This window comes from Hippoglossus hippoglossus, chromosome 15 (genome assembly GCF_009819705.1).
Source record: "Hippoglossus hippoglossus isolate fHipHip1 chromosome 15, fHipHip1.pri, whole genome shotgun sequence".
NCBI lineage: Eukaryota > Metazoa > Chordata > Actinopteri > Pleuronectiformes > Pleuronectidae > Hippoglossus > Hippoglossus hippoglossus.
The window spans coordinates 12,359,546-12,383,068 of record NC_047165.1 but is presented as its reverse complement, the minus strand read 5'-3'; the positions used below and the strand labels follow the sequence as shown (position 1 = coordinate 12,383,068).

Here is a 23,523-nt window from a genome sequence, read left to right as displayed (position 1 = left end):
TTTAATTGTGTATTGTTCCATTATTACATAGACAAAGAGCTGAGTTGAGAAATATACACTAAATGAACGATGGGTTGTGTTCAAGAGATTAAGATATTTTTGGATTAAGAGTTTCCCGGGGACCACATATTGATAAGTGCTCTACTATGAGAACTGAATTCCATAGATGGGGGCATCTTCAGGTGTCATCTATGGGCTTAGTTCTTTTGGTAGGGTACTGGTTTGTCAGCCTAACTGCACGGCATCACGGATTGTTCACTTCATTGTTGTGTTCAAATGACGCATGATAAGTTAAATTGAAATTGTTTATAATATTACTATTTGGCAGTAAGTTTGTCAACGTTCATGTTAATCATGTTGTATGTTGTTAATAAAGCTAATCAAAATCATTTTGTTCCTCTGTAATTGATTAACTTTCACATTTTATTTTAAATGTTGCTACATTAACATTGCAGCAAGAAATAGAAGCTACCATGCTACATACTGAAGCCACATGCACATCTCATCTTTATGTAGTTTCATAACATCCTTAGCCATGGTGACGGCAAGTTGTTGGGTTATCTATAAACAATATATGATCAAATATGAAAATCATCATCCTTTCCTTTTAAAACATAATGGTAATCTGACAAAATTCCAAGCTACATCAACTTTTAAATGTTGTTATAAGGACTTTTATGAGAATATATCTCTGGTTAAAAGCAGTTATTTTGAGGTACCTGTGACACCACAGGTAAAAAGTCATTTGTGTAATGTACCCAGGACCCTCCTGTCCCCCTCTGTTAGCTCTACAACTGGATTAGACTCTGTCCAATCTACCCTAACACTGTTTGCCCTCAGTCCAAACCCCGTTCTGGGACTGCAGCCACGAGGACAAAGGTGCTTTGGTTTATTCAGTTTATACACTACTACGACATGGGTTAAAGTATAGCACTGGAGGAGGCCCATAGTGGTTAAATTCTTCACCATCATGGTTGAATGCTAATTATTTGGTAAAGCCAAAAAAGCTTGTATTGAACCATTGCCCTGTTCTAGTATATAAGAAAGTAATATGTGTAAGAAAATCCAGTTATGAAGACACCCTGATGCCTGACAGTTAGGATTAAATTATCCTTTCCATGCACAAAACCATAGGCTAATAAAAAAAAGGGTGTGATTACATGCTGTGCTCCACTTGTGAAAGATGCCATGACATGCCATGTTATCTCTTATCAGGGAAGTAATGATTAAAAGATCCACCCTGAAGGTCCTTACCTTTTTAAATCTCATGATAAGGGTCTGCTGACTCATATTCAATTTGTCCGTAATAAATTCTTTGAAAAACACTCATGTGGGATACAATAAGGCCTTTGCAATGTGACCCAATTATTACAGTATCCAGGCAGCAGGAAAACGGATGAAAATAAATCCTCCTTATGTTTGATGAATATACTCAAATGCCGACATTAAAGATGTTCTAATGTGTACATCTCTATAATATAATGTAAGACTACTATATATAAATAATTAAGTAACTCATAATGTTACATTGGCTTCTTGGCTATCACATTAAGTAATAATGATTCTCAAGCAGAGTTTGATTACAATCTTTCACTCTATATGAAATGTTATTCACTTTATGCGGAGGTTAGGCCCTTGCAACACTTTTTGAAGATATGTTTACTTGCAACTTGCGACACTAATAGTTGTTCACACGTTCATGAAAACACGAGTTTATGAAACTATGACAAATATGACAAAATAATTACTTGATAGAAAATCTACAAAAATATGATTTTGATTGCAGTGGTAGAAATTAGTTGCTGGTAAAATAGGCCTGATACTTACAATTGAAGTAGAAAACATGTAATACAGGACTTTTAGCGTATTTTTTACATTACGTTGTGTTAATTATACTTAATTAGATACTTTTAATACTTCTTCAACAACTACTTTGGCTACTCGATCTTTTCTTTGAAGTTCCATCTGGCTCCAGAAAATCTCACAAGTCGCGACTCTGGAATTACATCCGCCTTCTGTTTGATTGACAGCGTGTGGGCCAATCAGAATGATCTAGAAATCCACACAAACCTTAGCTTCCTTGTTCATTGGCTGACAGGAGCCGTCGGTCAGTGACGCAATAAGCTCCGTCCAACCAATGGTAGTGGATGGGTGGGTTTTGTAGAGGATGAGCAACAGGCTGGCTCCTGCAGAGTGAAGCACAACGAGCTAAGTTAAAGTTGTTTACCGTCCGGCGGCAGCGCCACCGTGGAGCCCGCATGGTTTGATTCCCTCTCCTGCTAGTTTTGACTGGGAGCGGACAGCGGAAGATCGCTGCCTCCGCGGTGTTTTTAAAGAGAATAAGCGGATTTGTTCGAGACCGTGGCATGGATGAGGCACGGCCTACCAGTGGTGCTCCAGCCCACGGGCTGGTGCCGCTGTTTCCCCCCGGACTGCAGGCTATCTACGGGGAGTGCCGGCGACTTTACCCCGAGCAAGCGAACCCGCTCCAAGTAACAGCCATCGTCAAATACTGGTAGGTACAGCCCAAGTTGTTGCTAGTCCGCCATTTCTGTCGCTGAGGAGTTAGGGGAACTAGTTTTTGTAGTAATGGCTAAACGTTTAGCCAACTGTTAGCTTAGCCGCCTTGCTAACGTTTCAGCCAAATAAAGGCAGGAGCCACATCGTTTTCTGGGGTCGGGGGGCCCAGCACCAGCGTCATAACAACTTAATATGAGTGTACTTACTAGTTGTGTAAAAGTGTATGCCTCCTTGATCAATCGCAGATCTGTACATCATGTGTACTGAGGTGTGAGTGCAGAAACAGTAAAACACGTTGATCTTTGGTCCGGCTGATGGTTTTCCTGTCTTGCTCCTCACAGGTTAGGGGGACCTGACCCGTTAGACTACATCAGTATGTACAGGAACTCGGGCTGTTCAGCTCAGGACATCCAGGAGCACTGGCACTATGTCAGCTTTGGACTGAGTGACCTGTACGGGGACAACAGGGTTCACGAGTGAGTACTCTGCTGCAAATACTCCACTACCTGTTGCTCAGACAGCTTCAGGGATCCTTTTCATTGAATTCATTATACATTGTGAAAAACTGTGGACATTGGGACATTATATTGCCTAAGTCAGAATTCGTTAACATACCATGAACTTCTAACTAACACTGGACCTCTATGACCCTCTCTTGTTGTTATTCTTTCACAGCATGTTCAGTGTGTTGATCTTTTCAAGCAGTGGGACTATCACAATCCCCATGTATATAAAAGAGAGTAAAGTGTGTGTGTGTGTGTGTGTGTGTGTGTGTGTGTGTGTGTCAGATTCACAGCTGCAGATGGACCCAGCGGGTTTGGCTTTGAGCTCACCTTTAGGCTCAAAAGAGAAGTTGGAGAGACGGCACCCCCGACCTGGCCAGCTGAACTCATGCAAGGCTTGGCTCGCTACGTGTTCCAGTCAGGTAAGAGCACAACACAGAGTGGTATTTATGTTTTCTACCAATGCTTGGATTAAACACCAAGATCCCATCATTTAATCTCATACGCAATATTTAAAGAAATCTATTAATTAATTGTAACAACTTAATTATGGCCAGCAACAAATATGAAGAAGGGTGCTATTTTATTACATAAAAAAAAACAAAGATTTGGTTTTAGTTTAATTTTTAACCATTGATCTAACTGAACAAGCAGTTTTGAGACATGAATTTGGCCTCTGGAAATGTCATTTATCCCTTTATACTCTTTTAGACATTTTAAGAAGGAACCTATTAAGGTTTTAATTAATAAAACTCAAAGGGTTATGAAAGACATTTGTACAGCTCCTCATTCTTCAGACTTCGCTTGGACACCTTTTGATTTGTGTTAATCATTTAGTCAAAGTTTGTTAATAGTTTAGTAAATGATTTATCTGCGCTGGTTTTGATATAACAATTTCCGAATGTATTCTTTGTAAAGGTAGTGTATAATTCCACTGATACAAGTTTTGAATACACTATTTGTGTTTGTTGGAGCGCTCTGTTTTTAGGGGAGGTCTATTTTCAAATTTTTTCCTTAAGCATTAAGCAAGGCTTGTTTTTTTAATGGATGACATGACAAATAAGATCATTGTTGTTGTGTGCGAATGTGTATCATGAGTAAGATAAATAAGTATACACTATTCTGCTACATTCTTTAAATACTTCAGTTGTGTATATAATGTTCACAATGGTTGAGAACAGAGGGGGCATTTAAAAGCCACGCAGAAAGAGAAGAAGGCTATTCTCTCTCCTCTCCTCTCCAACCCTTCTCTTCTCTCCAGCTGGGGTCAATTTGCGCGTGGGTGGGCTGGGCCCTTGAGCTAAATGAATGCTGATTCCTGGCCATCTTCCCCCTCACTTTTCTCCTACAGTAAATCTAGACTGGGTGGATGTTACCTCCCAAGCAGATTCCTCAGATTGAAGTGTAGTTTTTATGTTCTTCATATGGCATTTGGGGCTTGATTTCTCTCGCTCACTTGCATTCTCTCACCGATCTGTGTCCCCTCTTTTGCTGTTCCTGCACGTTTCCCTCAGCAACTCTGTGTTATCAAACTATTAAAAGAAGTAGTAAGTGAATACTTCTTACGGCTGCTTTACTTATTGTAGACGCATTAAAACAGCATCCCTTTTCATCCTTTAAAATTTATATTTCCTTTTTAATCTTTCTTCTCCAGAAAACACATTTTGTAGTGGCGACCATGTATCGTGGCACAATCCACTGGACAACAGTGAATCTCGTATCCAGCACATGTTGCTCACAGACGACCCACAGATACAACCAATTCAAACACCTTTTGGCACAGTGAGCTTTCTCCAGGTGAGTTCAAAATATGTATAAATAGCTTTACATAATGCACTTTTGGGACATTACTGTAGTAACCTGATATCATAATATCAATGATGTTAATTCAGGACACATACTTTTATTAAAATTTAGTTAATAATTTAACAATGTAGGAAAAACCTTTGAGCAAATTAGTTAAAAGTTATATTTTATTGTTCAGTAGATAAATAAATCTTGGAAGCCCAACAGTGTTTGTATTTGTTCTTTAAGTTTAAGAAAAGTAAGTTCAATAATTATTAGGGATACGGCTGTACACCATTTTTTTCCCAATACCACGATTTAAAAACTGATGGTTACCAAACTTACATATGTACATGGCTGGTATTCGAAAAAAACATGCAACCTAACAGAACATCTCATCGGTGTGTGTGCATCTCCCCCTCTAAGTAGAGAAAATTAACTAGAGAGAACTAAGACTGATGTCACCAGTCTTCTTCCCCCAGAAAAGAAATTAAAAGCAACTTTTGATATCCAAAAAACAAATGTGGTGTTGTCCTCGAGGACCAATATCTGGTTTGCTGGCATGTGTTTTTACTGTTACTGACACACACACACACTCAATCAAACACTTCCTGGCTCTCCTGCACTTTAATTCTCTTTAATGGTGACTCTGGGGGGCAGAGCTTTACACACACTTACACAAAGAGGATGTCTACGTATCATTGCTGCTGCCCAACAAGAGAGAGTTGAAGTCAGTATGATAGGTTGTAAGTAGCGGTTGTAAGAAGGACTTAGAAACTAAGATGATTGAAGACCACACTCCTCATGCTCTTTCTTTGTCTCGTTCAGATTGTGGGTGTGTGTACAGAGGAGCTACAGGCGGCCCAACAGTGGAACGGCCAAGGGATTCTGGAACTGATGCGTGGAGTCCGAGTGTGAGTGGACCTGTGTTGGCTTGGATAGATTAGAGTCTTGTTTTAGGTTTTTAAGTCGTATTTTACATAAAAGACTATGCTATTTCTCAATGGTTTGGTTTTTGCTTATTTTTGTTTCACAACTGAAATGATAGGTTAGGGTTGTTTCATAATTTAGGATTGCTACGTCTGTATAAATGTCACAAAGAGAGAAACTCATCATTTAGATTGGCTTTAATGTTTCAAGTCGTTATGTGGCTTTTGTAGATGCATTTGTGTCGTTGAACTGAAATTGAAAGACTATCATCGGTGCCACTGAAAAATACCGGAGTTCGGTCAACACATTATGAGCAGCAGATTGAAGAATGTAGTTACTGTTTAATTTATTAACTGTCTGTGTGTTTAACCTGTGGTTAATGTTGTGCTGGACTAATGCTAATGATTTCCCTGTGTACAGAGCTGGTGGCCCTTGGCTAATCACAGATATGAGGAGAGGGGAGACCATTTTTGACATTGATCCACACCTACAAGTATGGCTTTATTATTTATTATACTCCACAGCTGCTAGCTACATGCACTACATAACTACATACAAAAAAGTGAAATAGCAGAACTAGTAGAAATACAAAGAGTAATTTTATGAAATGGCCCTTGATGGGTTCCCCACCCCTGTTTGACAACAACTTGTCCATTATTTTTGCTCTTTCGCTGTATTTAGTGCCCCCTGTTGGTACATCATTGTGCAGTGTCCACGTATTTCTGAATATGTTTAGCTTAGGTGAGTTTTATTTGAGTTAGTGTTAATGATTGCGTATATTTCTTGCTCTTCTAAGCAGGAGAGAGTGGACCAGGGAATCGAGTCAGAGGGCTCTAACCTAAGTGGGGTCAGCGCCAAGTGTGTGTGGGACGATCTAAGTCGACCGCCAGAGGACGAGGAGGACAGCCGATCCATCTGCATAGGATCACAGCCACGCAGGCTCTCCGACAAAGGTTTGCCAAGTCCCAAAGGAAAGAAAAGAGTAGATCCTCTAATTAAGACTGAGCAGACCCAAGAATGCTTAACCATTCTCTCCGCGTGCTGTCAGGAATGCATGGTGGGATAATTCCACGCTGATCTTTGTGTGTTGACAGACACAGAGCAGATCAGGGAGACCCTGAGAAAAGGACTGGAGTTTAATAGTAAGGCAGCACTACCACCAATCAGCAGCCAGAGACAGAGCCATGAGAGGCCCCAGTAAGTGTTCCTCCCACACACCAACACACACACTAACATGGGTTCAGCTCAGCACAGAGGTTGCACCAGGATAACTCCCTCCACCATGTGCAGTGACTCAGAGCATTTGACATTTGAACTGTTACCAGCTTTGTTTCTTAGCTACCAGCATGATGTTGTGGTTTGTCACTATCCTGTTGCTATTTTTCTCGGGAAGTGTTTGCGTCTTCTGCAGAGTCAAGTAACGCTTCACGGACACAGTCCAAGGAGCGGCAGTTTCCTTCACAGTAGCTGTTTTTCCACAGACACTCATCCTATAATTGCTGAATGTACTATTTCAGACTTCCTCACTTTAATTTTCCTTCTACCTTTCTTTTCTCTTCTTCGTCTGTTTCTCAGGAGTCGGAAGGACAGTTTGGAGAGTGAGAGTTCGGCGGCCATCGTTCCACATGAGTTGGTCCGAACACGTCAGTTGGAGAGCGTCCATCTGAAATTCAACCAAGAGGCAGGCACGCTGCTGCCCCTCTGCCTGCGGTACGACACCGTTCTCCTGCACCCACATACAACATCTACAGCTTTGGAATCTCTGCAGGAAATAGAACAAATAAAAGACCAAACAGAGTTTAAATAAACACGAGAACAAAAACACCAGTAAAATTACGATGCTGGATAATTATTAAAATGTCCAGTGCTATTTTTAAGAAAGTAAAAGTTCAGACTAAATATAACCTGTCACATGAATAAGAACATTATGCATCTATTATTGGATTCTGGGTCGACTGTATATCATTGACTGATATTGATGATTGAATCACTAGAGGCAACAGCTCATACACAGGCACGTGTTTTTTTTTCTTTATATTCTCCTTATCTTGTGGAATTGACACATGTGGCTGATAACCACCTGGGCTTGGTGTTCGTCTCTATCTGGAAGATTATTTAGATGTTATTTGAAATGTGTTTTTTCAGACCAAATATAAACTAAGCGATAACTAAACAACACAAACTGTTATTTTTCAAAATTTTGCTCTGCACACGCAGGAGACAAAGAGGTTTGTGTGAGAGAGGGAAAGACGTGTGGAGAGTTAAGAGTGAGAAAACGGTGTAAAGGGATGATTATGTGATATTGGCATTGAGTGTGACTATGACTAATGTTACTTACATTTGCAAATGTTTTCCACTTGAAACTTTTATTATCCCCAAAAGATGTGGAATTAAATGATAGTTTCACACCATGCAACAGACCCAGCTAGACCTTACTGAAGATGTGTCTGTCATACTAAAGTACGACAGAATGTGTTGTATGAATTGGTATGTGTCGCAATTTTCATTGTAATTTAGGGGAATTTGTTATACGTTTTGTTTTATTTTACTTTATATTATTTAATAATACATTTTTATTTGATGGAAAATTAAGTCTATAAAATCAAATGTGGAAAGATTGATCATGAATTTTAATTCTGATGATAATAATATAGAAGCATATTTGTTCTTATATTGCCTTTGCAACAGAGAACTCTTTAAACGTTTTCAAAAGCTTGCTAGTAGTTTTCATATGGAACGAGAAATATTCTGTTATGGCCAAAATAACTGATATTACATCCTCATGCACTTGTAATTACCCTTTGTGGCTCATACTGTGCTGTATTCAACCCTTTGTAGGGGTCGGTTGCTCCATGGAAGACATTTCACTTACAAAAGTATCAATGGAGACACAGCCATAACGTTTGTGTCTACGGGAGTTGAAGGAGCTTTTGCTACTGAAGAGCATCCATATGCAGCCCACGGCCCCTGGCTTCAGGTACACACACGCACACGCACGCACACACACACACACACACACACACACACACACACACACACACACACAGAAACTCACAGTTTCCATGTAGCACTTGCATATTGAATGCATATATTGGAATTTCTGTTTTCCCTGTCTAGATACTGTTGACCGAAGAGTTTGTAGAGCAAATGCTTGGCGATTTACAGGAACTGAACACTCGTGAGGAGGTAAGTAAAAGCCCCTGTTTAACTTTTGTTTTCAGTTTTGTTTTGTTCAACTGCTTGCCTGTTTAAACTCATGTACCCTTTCTCTTTGTATAGACAAAGTTACCAAAGGAGTACAGTTGGCCAGAGAAGAAGCTGACGATCTCTGTCCTACCAGATTCTGTGTTTGATAATCCACTGCAATGAGGCAGAGACATTTAATCACTAGAAAATACCATCGGAAAATACCTGCAATCACACATTTCCAGAGTGGACCATCATGAACTGGAGGCCTCCCAGAACATGCAGCGACCCCCAAGCTGCTGGGGCGCACAGATGTGTTGTTCCTGCAGTGGAGAGCCTGAGACTGTTTCATCCCAGAGGACTATCTGAAGACTTTTGACTGTTACTGCATTCTCAGACTAACCCCAGTGTTAACAACATGAATGCCTCTAAAAATGTCAAATCCAGCCTGTCCAGATGTTAAAACAATCATTATAGGTGACACACTAGCTGACGGGCAAAACCGGATGCCCATTCCTCCAGTAAGGCCAGGTCTGACATATATGTCACAAATGTAGTTGAGGATGAATCCTGCAGACATGAGGTCCCAAGCAACGACTGAGTCACAGTTCTCATAAACTAGTTCTATTTATTCCAGTGGCCTTAGAAAAAGGCTGAATAGTCACATGTTGAACCATTTTTGTCACTATTGTTTTCAACTGAGCTAACGTGTATAGTATTTACAAATGCTGGACATTTTTCTTATGTTTGTGGTCATACCAAAGTTATAACTGTTGGAGGTTCCCTGCCAGAACTTTCCGTGTCTTAAAAGTGTCATGATTCTGTAATACGACATGACAGGTTGAACTATCATTAACTACCATTCACTGCCTGTTTGTCTGGGAAAACCAAACGAGCATCTCAAATCTTTTGTAGATATTTGTCAAGCGCTACAGGTAGAACCACCTCTATCCCCTGTGCCAAGAACACAACTCCTCTATTGAGTAATAGTTTTTTGAATGTGTCGTTTTTCAGTTTTCTCATGCTCGACTCTGCATGTGTTAGTTATGAAAGTAAATCTATCAACTCTGTACATTTTCAACAACTAGGAATATGTGTTCAGCGTCCTCTCTCAAGTGTCCTCCCCAGTGGCCGATGAAATGTAAAATGTGTATTTTGATAAGTAGGACCTGCTTGGAGTGAAATTCCACAGTGCCTTGTATTGACAAGTTCCACATACTCGCTGTCGACTCTTGCCTTCAGCTCTTGGATTGTTGAGAAACATCACTTTGATTCAAGGCTGCTGCGTTCGCTGTCTTTTTCTGATACCGTCAGTGCATTCCATGTTAACGCCAAAACTAAGTAAAGTCTACTTTTACTACCGTGTCTCCTTTAAAATTATACTCTTATACAATCTTTTTTTTTTTTTTTAACTCAAGAGTGTAAAATGTAACGTTTAGACGTTGTTGATATGGCATTTTGTAATTTCTATCTTATTGACTGAACTGGCTGATTGTAATCCCAAGTGCATTAAAGAGTGTAGATATTTACACAAATAAAGCTGGTGCACTAATGCAGTATTAAAGAGGAACTTAATCCTTTAAAAGCCTTTTTATGTGAATACAAGTCAATATTTACATGTATACTTGATTCCTTATAAAACAATGTACATGTGAATAACCGGGAACCTTTTATTGTGACTCTATAATGCAGAAGCATTGCTAATGGGTAATAAATCGCATACTAATGCTTCACACATCTATTAGAAGCCATTAATAAAATCAAGCTTTGTTTGCACACATTAATGTCTAAAACTGACCGTTGGCTGTAGCTGACTCATTCAAGGTTATAAAGCTTGTCGCACTTTCTAATTCACCATCATGTCAGCGATTATAAATAATTGTCGGTTCTTGATTAATAAGGGTCGTGGGGTTATCACTTTATTTTAAGAAAGCATTCAGCCTTAAGTTGTTGATCAATAGATTATACTTCAGATACAATACAAAACTGCTGAATCATTAAAGGGCCCCATGTTCACTGCATTTTGTTGTTTTTTGTAAGTTGATTGGGTTGGATTTAGGTTTGGGTTCTTATTAAAGGTCCAGTGTGTAAGATGAAGGTAAAATGGATCTATTGGCAGATATTTAATATAAAAATCCTAGTGATGTTTTCACTAGTGAGTTTCATCTAATTTGTACGAACTGTTGAACTTTACCCTAGAATGGGCCCTTTATATTTAAATACTTGATATATCAGGAGCAGATCCTCTCTACGGAGGCCGCCATGCTTTTTACAGTAGCTAAAACTGGACAAACTAAACCCCTTTTGAGTTTTTACGACAACTGAAGGATAACACAGGTTCTCTTTCGTGTTTGGAAGGGGAGGGTGAGGTGAGGGGAATCAGCTGCAACATGCAACTTTACCACTAGATGTCACTAAATTCTATACACTGAACCTTTAATTGATTGTCATGTATTTATAAGCATTAGTACCTTATTGAACCTTAGACAAAACTGCATAGAGTATTGGTTACATTAAAAAAAAAAGGCTGTCTCATTTAGAAGAGGTACCAACTCTGCACACAACATTAAGATGAAGTGTATCGACATCTTTCTGTGTGTGATTCAGTGTTTCACTGCCCCAGGAAGCCAGGACCCCACTTTGGGTGTCACATATGTGCAAAAGGCTGTCAGGGACCACAGTCAGGGACACACTGTTGTTTTCCAGCCATGCACATGTGCAGTCTCTCCGGTAGAGTTTGCTGTGTGGCCGCTGCTCCTCCGGCCTCCTCCGGGCTCCTCCCCCGTCTGTGTATCAACTCTGTGACGGGTCACGTTATCTCAGAGGAGGGGGAGCGAGGGGAGAGAGGGGGAGTCGGTGTGTGGAAGCACTAAGCTCCCTTCCGACGAGTCACAAGCTGCCTGCACTTATCATCAGATATTAGTCAGAGTTCACGGGAAAGCGGAACCAGCCGAATAACAGCCGGGAACCGTGTCAAACCTTCCCCCCGGCACCGAGCGATGTATGTCGGACACCCTGCTCCGATCTCACGGCAGGAGCTGGATCAGACCGCGGGCTGGATGCGATAAGCTCCGAGGGCATTAGAGGTGCACCGACGACATGGGCAGGAATAAATAGTTGGTAACGTAGCCTTTCTTCCTTCAATGATGCTTCCAATGTGTCTCAGTGGACTGTAATAAGGCTTTTTCACAGAAATCCGATGTCACTGTGACATGTTGTTAGTCCCAGCTCCGGAAAAACCTGCTTCAAACAACCTTTAAACCAAGTATTGAATCGACGTTGACACCGGAGCCAGATTGAAATGATGTTTTACGTTGAACGAACGCAGGGTTTTCGACCATTACTGAGACTAAATCAATGTTGATTCATCCACCTTCTAAAAACTCAATCCGCAGCAGGATGGGGAACTGTTATTAAAACAACATTGACTCATCCATCATTTAAAAGACTGTCTACATTACAGTTCATTAAAAAGTGAAACAATATTGACATATACATATTTTTTACTGCTTTTAAATATTCTGCTCGATATATAATAAACATATTAATGGTTTAAGAAATACTAAGACCTTTACAAAAAGTTGATGTTTTGCCTTTAAAAAATTAATCTGAACACACTTTTGAAATACAATTACAGCATCCTCAGAATACTGTTCTGTATATGAAGTGCTCCAAACTTGTAAATATTGTTTAAAATGGCATTATTCATTTGTTCAAAATTATATTTGGATACATTTCAATATGAATTTAGAACAATGTTTCAGAAATTGGACCTAAAACCTTGTAATAATTATAACATTTTGATTTAATGTTGAAAGTGTCCAAATTCCTTATTGTAATATCACAAGGCACTTTTATTATTTTGTGCTGAGGGCAGGTGGAACAACTCTTGGTCAAAACAGAACATTTACACACTGAACTGCTTAGTCTGCTTAACCTGTGATGTCACACCTATTGTGTAAAGGTGAGTGGCAATCAGCCTTTGTATGCATGTCCCGTCATTATGGACCATTATCATTACAAAATGTAGACAACTGCAATGCAGGTCATTGATGTATATCAGTAAGAAGTGAAACAAATGTGCCAACGAATCAAGTGAGCATCTTCCAAAATAACACTAGTAAAATGAGACGTACATTGAGTGGATTTAAGTTTGTCATGCTCCCATAGCATTTGCTTACCAATATATTGGTTCTGTTATGGATGTCTGTACGTCTCAGTGGCCAAAAGTCACCTGACTCCTGTCACTCTCATCCTGTGGCATAATTACTTATCTGACAATCTAACATTATTCACACTTCACTCTTTTTGAGCACGTCGTCTGTGACAGCCGCATTTCTCGCCAATTTCATTTCTGCAGGAAAGACGCAGAAAGAGTCATGAGCTCTTGATAAATTAGTTTCAGACAGTAGAATATAGCAGCCTTCAGAAACACCTTTTAAAGCTTATTAACTGTGAACAACTCACGCCACAACACCTGCTAGCTTAGCAATATTAAACAACCCATAATTTAACTCTGTAAAAGACCTTATTTACATATGGTAGTCGCTACATTCAGAAATAATGAATTGTCTTGAAATATCAGACAACCTCAATTTTAAAACCTATGTTTTAGAAAACTGTATTTGTATTTATTTTTGTTCATTCAGTTTAGTCTTATAATGGTATAGAAAATCCTAGGGCTCTAGGCATTGGCATTTTTTTACTCAACTGGGCTTGATAGATTAGTAAAAATGTCCATGCTAAACCCCATTAGTAAATAGTTCAATGTTAGCAGCATCATGTTTAAGCTAACGTGATCTTACCTCCACATTAGTTCAGCAATGTTTGCATTAGCCTCTACTACATTAAAAAAGTTAGTTAAATGCATTACATTTAAACTAATATTAACATGGTCAAAGACTTGATATGGATGTATCTATAATAATATAGCTTTCATACCACACTTTTCTTCCTCTGCATAAGTAATATTATGAGTAATGAATAATCACAGATAATAGGCTTATGTAAAACTTAAGATCATTAAAGCTGCAGTTGATTGGTTTTTGAAAATAAAGTAGAAAGTACAAGTACAACTTCCAGGCCCCTCCCTCTCATTTCCAAAACCGTCTCCAAAGCCCCTGCCCACATCACAGAGCAGGCTGCGGCACATGCACAGTATAGTAAGTACAGCAGCAGAAGAGGCTATAAAAAACAACATGGAGACCACAACTTTGAAAATGCAATAACATGATGCAAACAACCAGCAACAGTTATAATTGTAAACAAGCTAACATTAGCCCAACTGCTTCATCACAGTATCATGAGAGCTGCTGCTAACTGGGCTAATCGCCTTTGGAGCATCGATGTGGCTAACTCATGCTACGCAGTAAACCATAATTGCAAGCACAAACTTAAAAATAAATATCAGGACAAACACCAAACTGGCAACACAGCTAACTACGCACTTCACAACTTTCAAATAAAAAGATGCTGACCAGAAGCCTTCATCAGAAACAAGCTAAAATTAGCCGGATCACAACATAACAGTCATATAAGATCGGCTGCTGGCAGGGGGATTGCCTGTTTGTGTAAAGAGTTAATTTCCCTGCTTAGATCTTTCTGTTCCATTTCAGACAAGATAGAAGTGGCAACACTCGAAGGCTTAACTGTCACAAGGGTATTTTGTTTTCATATGTCAATCTGATCTCTCTTTCTCGCTTTTGACCCTTGTAGAAACACATCAGTTTGGATCCAGCCTAAGTCATGGATGCAAGCTGGAAAAACAGCTTGGAAGAGGAGCTCCTCTGTCCAATTTGCCTGAATGTTTTTGTTGAGCCCATCCAGCTGCCATGCAAGCACAACTTCTGCAAGGATTGTATCTCGGAGGCCTGGGCCAAAGACAATGCTGCAGTGCGCTGCCCTGAGTGCAACCACAACTATAACCAGAAACCAGCACTGGAGAAGAACTTCAAGCTTGCCAATATTGTCAAGCGGTTCAATGCCTTGAACACTGAGAAAGCCCCGGTTGTCTTACAGTGTGTCCTCTGTCGACGAGGCCCGCCACTGCCTGTGCGGAAGGTCTGCCTGCGCTGCAAGGAGCCCTGCTGCCAAGTTCATATCCAGACGCACCTACAGCAGCCTTGTGCAGCCCCGGGACACCTGTTAGTTGACGCTGACGAGCTGAGCGCTTGGACCTGTCCCACACATGAGGAGTACAGGCTGCTCCACTGTGAGGAAGAGCATGTGGCTCTATGTCCCTTCTGCTGCATCTCGCACTGCACGAGCCAAAGACATACAGTCTGCGATGTGGATATGCAACGCATACAAATGCAGGTAGATTAATCACACACACACACTCCTACTCACCAATTCACTTTAAACTGTCAACTGAAACGCAGGTGACAGTCAAAAAATGTGACAGGTGAGCTTTCTTTCATTGGTTTTTGTTTGAATTTCATGGAGTCAAATATTCCTCTCAGCTCACTAGTCTGTGGCTTCCTTTCTTTGTCGCTCCCTTTAATCTCATGTGATGTGAATGGACTGGACAGGTGAAAAGCCACCACTCGGGGAAGATGATAGGCACACACGCACAGACATGTAGGCATATGTCACACACTGCTTTTAACCTTGATCATAGCACTGCACAAAACCACGCCTACACACCGCCACTCCACACATAAGCCACCCTGTGCCCTCGGGTAAGTGCTGTGATGCAAGCTGCATCCACCAGAAATGATAAACCCTGTGCAGTGGGGGGCGGACCCACATGTACTTTGTTTAACTGCTTGGTTAGCTACCCTGATCAGTTTCAGCATTTGCTCATGGGGGAAACACACACTGGCGAGGCTTTGGAGGCTGATAAATGAACTGACCTGCGGTTTTTTAGAATAGAAATGTGATGATTTATGAGACAGTTCACAAACCAGAAAGATTATTATTATTACAATTTCAAGCATTTGCAGTTGTTGAAAAGTGATTCTAGTGAAATTTCTCATAAGAAAGAAGAACATAGATTCTACTTTTGTTCATCTACCTGACAAGAAGTGAATCATGATCTAGCTTGGCAGGGTTGACCTCAGGAGGTGAAGGTATGCGTCTCGCTTAAGGCCTGTGTGTCATGGCTCTGTGCACCTCTGTATTTTCCTCATTTCTACAATTTTTTTTAAGTCTGATGTAAGAAAAAACAACCAATTGCACTGCCTTACGTATATACGGATTGCTGTTGTAGAATGACTGAGAGGGAGAATAAGATCAATTTGGCATCTTCCATGTCTTGTTGATATGCTTGATAATTGCATTATTCCAGTTGGGAATGTTACAGACACATTTTTTTTCCAGTGTGTAGATCACTAAGTTCTAAATGGGTAGAAGTCTTTGGTCCAATCTGTTGCTCTGGTTCAGAGCTATTATTGGGACAAAAGATGTCTGTTCAGCCCTTTCCAAAGCTGCTCTCTCTCTACACACATGCACACACCCACCCATTTTTCTCTTCTTTCACAACTGTATGTTTGCAGGGTAAAGAGTTCCTGGCTCTTCTCAAATTAACACTCTCCATGCTTAGGCCTTTAGACTGAGTGCACATCAATGGTGATGAATGTGACAAAACCCCCAAAGTAAGACTTCTTCTTGGATGCTGGGTCATTTTGTTAAAGTAGTTTTAGGCAGGAGTTGCTTCTCATCATTTCTTTCTGAGCGTTTGTCCTTCTTTACTGAGCTGTGGTCTATTTTGGTAAGAGGATTTTCAATCCCCCTGGCAGCACTATTGTTGGTTTTTGGATAAACAATGTAGCTGTGTTCATATCTTTAGTTACTTTGGCTCTCAAAGGAAACTTTAACAGTAACCCTTTGCAGGTGTGTGGGTAATTTTGGGACGAGAAAGGAAGAGTAATATAATAGTAATGTCATTCCTGGGACAGGCGGAGGAGGAGTCCTCCCACACAACCTCACCTTGGTTTTCTCAGGCATCTCAGCAGGAAACCATCGCTCATGGGAGCTCTTCAGTTTGCAGTTTCTTGTATCTGGGCTGGTGTGAGTCAGTTCCCCAGAATGCTGAGGGCAGTCCATTGACATCAGACGTGGGGAATAGTTGTCAGTTGATTGTGAAAGAGGCTCTCTGTTCATTGAGCCTGAGGCTCCTCATTTAAACATGAGCTTCCTGGCAACCCGCGGGTGTCTGAATGCCTAAATAGGACAGTAGGGAAAGTGATCATTGGCGGGTTTAATCTTGATAAAGGTAGGCATTCAAACTGTAACAGAGAGATCAGCAGATCAGTTCTTTCCTGTCCCCAAAAAGGGAATTGGTGGAAACATGGCAAAATGAGGAAGACAAGGTTGTTGAGCAGAAGCATCTAGGCAGAAAGAAACGATACTATAATGTGAAACCAACTCACACAGAGATGCTCATGCAATGTTTACCATTGCAATAACCCAGGAAGTGTTCTTCCCTGATTTTGTCTATGGGCACCACTGAGCTGTGCTATGTTATGACAGTGATTATTAATGTGAGTGTACTGTCTGAAAGGTTTTAAACACACTGTACCTAGAAAAACTGGATTTAACAAGAAACTGTGCCAACGAACTAGGCACCATGTGAGTTTGCAGGGCAGAGTCAGTTATCAGATTGTTTGAAAAGAGCTGGTTAACTGAAAGTGCCTCTTGTATAACAACATGTGGTGTGGGGATGTAGTTCAGGTGTGGGATGCTGATTTCCAACAAGAATGCTGCTAGTGGAAAACCTTCCCTCATGTGCATGTGTCTCTAGAGTGGGCCACCACCCTTTTAGATGCACAACAGTTATGCATGTAATGTTAGCTAGATGCTAACAGTTAGTTAGTCTAAACAGGGCCTACTTGTTTCAATCTTGAAAGCCTGACAAATATGTTAAATGCGTGAAAAGATATGGCCCCAGTGCACAATTTACACGAGTTTCTTTTACACATATCAGTATACATCTTAGAGGTATTTATTTAACCCTGCAAGTAAAATGCACTAGATTTAACCACATCAATTTTCTCAATTAATGGCTCTTTTCATCCACCCTCAGAATTGCTCTGGTAGTAGGTAGGGCATTTAGCATTACAATTTTTAATCCAGTGCTTTTTACCCTCAGGTTTAAATAAATGTGTCCACATATTGATATTGATTGATTGATTGATATTATTGATATTTCAGAAATAAAACAACCGTCCCATCATATCATTAAACAGCATCAAACCAAAGTGGCTGAATGCTAACTTTAGCTGTTGTCTAACAGTAGCTTATGAGCTAGCAAATATATTGTTTTACCTTGAAACATGATCCGATGTTCGTCCAAATGTTCACCATCCATTGTCTCTTCAGTTGCAGTTATCAGTCAAGGAGCAGTGAATGATAACAGATTGTCAGATTCCTTACGGGTTTATTGCAACCTGATCTTTAACCTGTTGCTAATAGCATTTTAGCTTCCCACCCTGAGTGTGACATCAGAAGAAAATGGCCGCCGTGTGAATATGGTGCGTTTTCTTCTCAGCACTTAAACTGCGTTGATCAATATTTCTGAGGATCATTGTATGTCGTGGATTCATTCATCGAGACCACCCCACAGACAAATATCTGTAGGCTACTTCCCATTTAGTTCTATGGAGCCTTTTAGCCGGTTTCAGTTCATTGTTTTGGTTTCATGGCCTTGTGAGTTTTATCTAAGTTAGCTAAAAGTTGGAGACTTGCTAGCATTGAGTAGCATTAAGCAGTTAAGACTGCAGACAGGAGATGGTGAAGACCAAAACAGAGCTAAAAGACTGAATATTGGACCTAAAATGGATGTGTGGTGAAAAACATAAATACTAATATTGGTCTGTATCTGCAGGATGTGTAATTAGGCTAAATATTGCTAACACTACAGCAACTGTAACTTGCTAATGTTGGGTTTACAAAATGGTCCTGCTCTAAAACTCAATTAAAATGCTACTTGTGCCCTTTCTGTTTATCAGTGTATCTAATGCCAGAAGCCATCATCCAAATCATCTTAAATAGTGAAACCTGTTTCCCAGGTGATAAAATTGTCAGCTGTTGAAAGGATAGCTTAAAAGAAAAAGCAAACTAAAGGATCTAATATTGGCCAGTGTTTTATGTCATTTAGAGTCGTTTTACAGTTTTGTTTTAGGAGCTAGATGGACGAGGTGCACCATAGTGGCCAGCCAGTTGTCGTGCATAAGACTCCATGAGTGTTGTAAGCAGCTGAAGAGGCCTGTTGCTGTGATACCACAATGCAGATACCCTGAAACCCGCTCACTAGAGACCGCAGGAATGTCCTCATTCTCTCTTCTGCGCTTCAAACTTTCCCTCTGTTGGTTTCACTCTCCACTCTCTTCTTTTTTTTTTTGTATGTCTTTCTCCCTTTCCTTTCTGTCCGTTGTTGGCATGTGCAAGCGGAGCCCACGGCCCTTCGCCTTTCCTCCCGTTCCCTTTCTCCCATGCACACTCATGCGGAGGGAGAGAGCAGAGCCCAGCGCTGTGCACACAGACGCGACAGTCTGTCACTGACACAGAGGCCAATGCAAACAACGGGAGCAATGCATGTGGCAAAAAACGAGAAGGCAGAGAAGGGGGTAGTGAAACGCCCCCGACTTTTAACTCCCCCACAAACACGGTACACATTAGCTGTCACTTATAAATACAGGTGAGGTTTCGTTGCCATGACAGTGGGCAGGGTGCCTTTCCCCATTCAGAAGCAGTTCATTAAAAAAAGGTACCTGCCCTCCCCTCTTTGCAGTCGGCCTGTGACTGTAGATTGATTAGCATCTTGTGCTGTAAATGGAGAAGGATTATGTTTACCGGCTCTTTTAATGGCCTGTGGCTCTTTCTGCACTATGCCTCAGCCCACAGAGGAAGTCGGCAGGTCCCAACAATGGGCTCCATGTGATGCAGCAGGATCCCTGATAAACTTAGAGGCAATCAGAGATGGATTTGTGTTGTTGCGTTGGCCTTTGCTGGTGATCTCCTAATGGATAAATGCATGTGGTTGTCGCTGGCAGCTGTCGTTTCCTCCGTCTAATCAGGATTGTGGAGGAGGTTGTCTCAGTGAGTCATGAATAGCAGCCAGTGTTTGCTGATGGCCGCAGCAGAGTTTTTAAGAAACTTTCCCAACATGTATTTTTCTGTTTTCAAAGACTCTGGTCCGGGTTCCTCTGTCTTATCCATCTCTTGTTTGTCATCTCCCTGCAGGCCACGTTAATGAGGCAGCAAGACCGACTGGAGGGTCGTGTCCAGAACATTGATGAGCAGCTCGCCAAGCTGGAGGCTGACAAGACACTGATGAAGGTACAGTACAACACACACAATGCATGAGACACAGATCTGACCACTACCAGCACGGCTTTATTCGTCTTCATGTAGATTGAGAATGTCTTTATTTCTGTTCTGTTGGAGACTATTTTGCTATAGTTTAGTAGCTTCTGCTGGGAAATTCAAGAAAACACAACACAAAAGGCCAAATTGTCTGTTTAAATTGGCATTCCAGCAATTTAATATTGTACTTTCAAGAGACAAAATGTTCAGACTTAATAAAATTAAACTATTTTCCTGAGCCACCAAAAACATTGAATAACCACTTTCTGAATAACCACTTTCACCAGTAAAGTAGTACTTTCCATTGCAAGGAAATAATTTTGACTTGTAAAATACAGCTGTTTTATATGCCTGTAGAATTTGTGTGTTTTGTAAATCCACCCGTCCTCTCTCTCTCTCTCTCTGCAGGACACAGTGTCTGACCTGAAGGAGCGTGTGAGAGCCCAGTATCAGAGGATGCACAGGCTGCTGGAAGAGAACCAGTCTGACACCATGCAGATGCTGGAGAGCACCTGCTCCGTGTACGGGAGGAAACAATCCCAGCAGGTGCTGCAGCTCAACGAGAGGCGTCAGGAAGCAGAGAAACTCCTGAGCTCAGTGCAAACGTTTCTTCAAAAAGCCGACAACATAAACTTCATGAAGGTCAGAACAAAACAAATCTACGCAACATCTCTCCACATGGAATTTGTCTGTACAGCCACACAGACGCATGCAATACACACACCAGCAGAAGTTGTTTTACAGTATGTGATTCCAGCCGTTCCACCGAATTAAATGTTGGATTTTAAAGAACACAAAAAGCATTGTCGCCCACAGATCTCATGTGTAACCCACACTGATGCGTGTAAACAAGACAGACGACAACATTGTCTATGTTTTCTTTTGTTCTCTTAGCAGCCGTTAGCGAAGCAAATGTTGCATCTGAATACCTCTTGTGTCTTGTTGTCTTCTTCAGAATACAAAACCATACCAGATGCTGATGGACAGGTGAGCCTCGTTACTTCTATTCTATTTCATTTCACAGTACATGATGGTTTTGAGTATTCATCATGATTTATACAATCACAATGAGAAGAAACCTGATGCAGGAGAACTTTGTGCCTGGAATCCTTCTCAAAAGCAAAATGACAGTAATTATGGTATTAATGATTTGTTAGGTATTGTGTTCATCTAGTATTCCTGTGCCCTTTTAAGTCTTAATGCTAATAACTTCTTTAAAATACATCTACGATGCTTTCCTGCACACGTTTTGGTGCAGTGACACATAATCTGATGTCATCACTGTTTATTTTTCATAAAAACTGTGCAATTCTTCCCCTGTGTTTTTTAAATCAAGTGAATTGTCTTGATGGAAGTTTGCACATCAGTTGATTTGCAAACTATCCTTGTAGTCTTTGAAAATTTAACCCAAATCTCAAGGTCCAGAATGCGTCTCAAGCTAATGTCTTACCGAGTCTGGTTCTCATGGTTTTACGTGTGTGTGTATTTCGGTCTGTGTCTTTTTCCAGGTCAACCTCTCACCTGATTAGTGCCATGCCTCCACTCGGACTGGGCCAGCTCAACTCTGATCATTTGCTATCTGAACTCTCAGCGAGAGAGAAGAACCTGCGGAAAATGCTGGAAGGTAAGAAAGAAATGCGACGAGTGGATGTGCTGATTATAAAATATTTAACTATTTCTGGGAAATGATCAAAATGAACTGTTATCTCATCCTCCTCTACTTTCCATTTTCAGAGCCGTTGAACGAGTCAGCCATTGTTGAGATCGTCCAGTCTCGCGGCGGCTCTGCTGGCTCCCAAATGGGGACGAGTTCAGCACCACAGAAGAGGAAGTACAGCATGGCTTTCATGGGAAGTAAAACAGAGAACTCCACCTCCCAGAATCCTCACACTAGTTCCAGCCATATTCGGCTCCTTGACTCTCCAGCCCATCACATTATGGGTGTAGGCTCCAGCTCTAGCCACCACTCAGGGACTATATTCCCCTCCTCCCACTTCCCCAGTGGAGGTGCCTCGCAACAAGCCATGTACGAAGGGAGGAAAGTTCTTATGTGCACTCTGAACAACTGCTGCTGCTCCAGGGCCCCCGCCGCTCGCGCCCGGCCTCCGTACCCGCCGTCGGGCTCCTTCGCCCCCATGACCTCTCAGGAGTTTCCCCCACATGCGAGCCAGCCGCTGCAGCATTTCCCAATCGGTGGACTGATGGTGGGCTCGCAGGCGGCCCGGCACCCTGACTTCTACGAGCTGTACGGCCAGCCTTCAACCAAGCATTATGGGACCAAATAGTGAAGCAGAGTCACTCTGTTCTATTTTTTATGCAGACTTGGAATCAGCATTTCCATATTTCCTTTTTATTTTATTGAATTTCCACCTTGCATCAGTGATATGTCGTCAACGTTGTGTCTCACTAGATTATTGTACGTGGAATAAATTAATGGACGCACACATACAGACTCACACATCTTCATGAATTATTTTGACATTTACTTGACCATATTATGGGAAACCATGTCCTGTTCACTTTCCGAATCACATATACAGCAGTGATGCTCTAATTTTAAAGCATTCTGTACTTGTATTTATTTTCTGTTTTATTTTCGACTGGAAGTGCTAATGTGAACAACATAGTCTTAAATCCAGTCAAGCAGTGAACTAAAAGAAATGACATATCCTTCATTATGGGTTTCCAGAGACTTCAGTGCCTAAAAAGACTGTTAACTCGCTCTTAATGTACTTGCAAGTTCCGAGCTCTTGATTATTTCCTGTTTGCGGCTGAAAGCATGCAGGGAGCCTCCCTGTGCACTCCAAAGTCCATGTGGCTTTACAAACACACTGGGCTACATTTGCTTGTCAGGTTTTTCATGGATTTTTTAATATATACGATTATGAATAAACCAAAAAGATGTGGAAAATATTGAATAAACAAGCATATTAAATCACATCTTGTTGTATTTCAAGCTTCACTTAAATGGAATCTTGTGGGCTTTTAACACTCCAAGCTAGGTGAGACATTTATTATTTTTTAAATGTTTTATTATAGCTTTGGGTCTGTTTATACTGAAAAGCACACTTTATGATTTGTTTGGATGAAGAGGTTTCACTGACTCTCTGGGTTACAGTTGAAATGTCAGAGCTTCCTGTAGCTTCCAGTGCAGCCCACCCTGCAGCTCGGCCTCAGTCTATTCATAGGCTCAGGCTTGCAGATGGAAAAGGGAGACACTGGATCGCCACATGTTTGCTGCATTCAGAGGAATCCCAGAATATGATGGAGGAAAATGATTTGTTAAAGAGCG

The 23,523-nt window shown here is 41.0% G+C and overlaps 2 protein-coding genes and 1 long non-coding RNA gene across 4 annotated transcripts; 2 read left to right on the top strand and 1 right to left on the bottom strand.

The window, feature by feature from the left end:
• Positions 1-2,141: 2,141 nt before the first annotated feature.
• On the top strand, positions 2,142-10,481 carry sufu (suppressor of fused homolog (Drosophila)). Of its 2 annotated transcripts, none has more exons than XM_034608489.1 (12): positions 2,142-2,515; positions 2,862-2,996; positions 3,309-3,445; positions 4,678-4,820; positions 5,637-5,722; positions 6,159-6,231; positions 6,538-6,691; positions 6,833-6,935; positions 7,314-7,448; positions 8,577-8,715; positions 8,856-8,924; positions 9,018-10,481. In XM_034608489.1, exons 1-12 carry the CDS (start codon positions 2,367-2,369, stop codon positions 9,105-9,107), a joined length of 1,413 nt encoding a protein of 470 aa, XP_034464380.1. In that variant the 5' UTR covers positions 2,142-2,366; the 3' UTR covers positions 9,108-10,481. The 2 variants fall into 2 exon arrangements, with proteins under 2 accessions (XP_034464380.1, XP_034464379.1); XM_034608488.1 differs by having other exon boundaries at positions 2,143-2,515; positions 6,535-6,691.
• LOC117775399 lies at positions 7,372-19,100 on the bottom strand. The gene is made up of 3 exons (XR_004616261.1): positions 18,192-19,100; positions 16,854-17,087; positions 7,372-7,500 (listed from the first exon to the last, which is right to left on the bottom strand). It is a non-coding gene; the product is annotated as an uncharacterized LOC117775399 (long non-coding RNA).
• LOC117775391 (E3 ubiquitin-protein ligase TRIM8-like) lies at positions 11,691-22,880 on the top strand. Its single transcript, XM_034608487.1, has 7 exons — positions 11,691-12,044; positions 14,640-15,239; positions 20,109-20,204; positions 20,640-20,873; positions 21,187-21,218; positions 21,740-21,855; positions 21,966-22,880. Exons 2-7 carry the CDS (start codon positions 14,670-14,672, stop codon positions 22,514-22,516), a joined length of 1,599 nt encoding a protein of 532 aa, XP_034464378.1. The 5' UTR covers positions 11,691-12,044; positions 14,640-14,669; the 3' UTR covers positions 22,517-22,880.
• Positions 22,881-23,523: the final 643 nt, after the last annotated feature.

What these genes read in the sequence shown, in the direction of transcription:
- sufu (XM_034608488.1), top strand. Translation starts at nt 2,367, where the DNA reads ATGGATGAGGCACGGCCTACCAGTGGTGCTCCAGCCCACGGGCTGGTG. An exon ending in GCACAGTGAGCTTTCTCCAG is followed by an intron (nt 4,821 to 5,636) that starts GTGAGTTCAAAA and finishes TGTCTCGTTCAG; the next exon opens with ATTGTGGGTGTGTGTACAGA. An exon ending in CTGATGCGTGGAGTCCGAGT is followed by an intron (nt 5,723 to 6,158) that starts GTGAGTGGACCT and finishes CCCTGTGTACAG; the next exon opens with AGCTGGTGGCCCTTGGCTAA.
- LOC117775391 (XM_034608487.1), top strand. Translation starts at nt 14,670, where the DNA reads ATGGATGCAAGCTGGAAAAACAGCTTGGAAGAGGAGCTCCTCTGTCCA. An exon ending in TACCAGATGCTGATGGACAG is followed by an intron (nt 21,219 to 21,739) that starts GTGAGCCTCGTT and finishes GTCTTTTTCCAG; the next exon opens with GTCAACCTCTCACCTGATTA. An exon ending in CCTGCGGAAAATGCTGGAAG is followed by an intron (nt 21,856 to 21,965) that starts GTAAGAAAGAAA and finishes TTCCATTTTCAG; the next exon opens with AGCCGTTGAACGAGTCAGCC.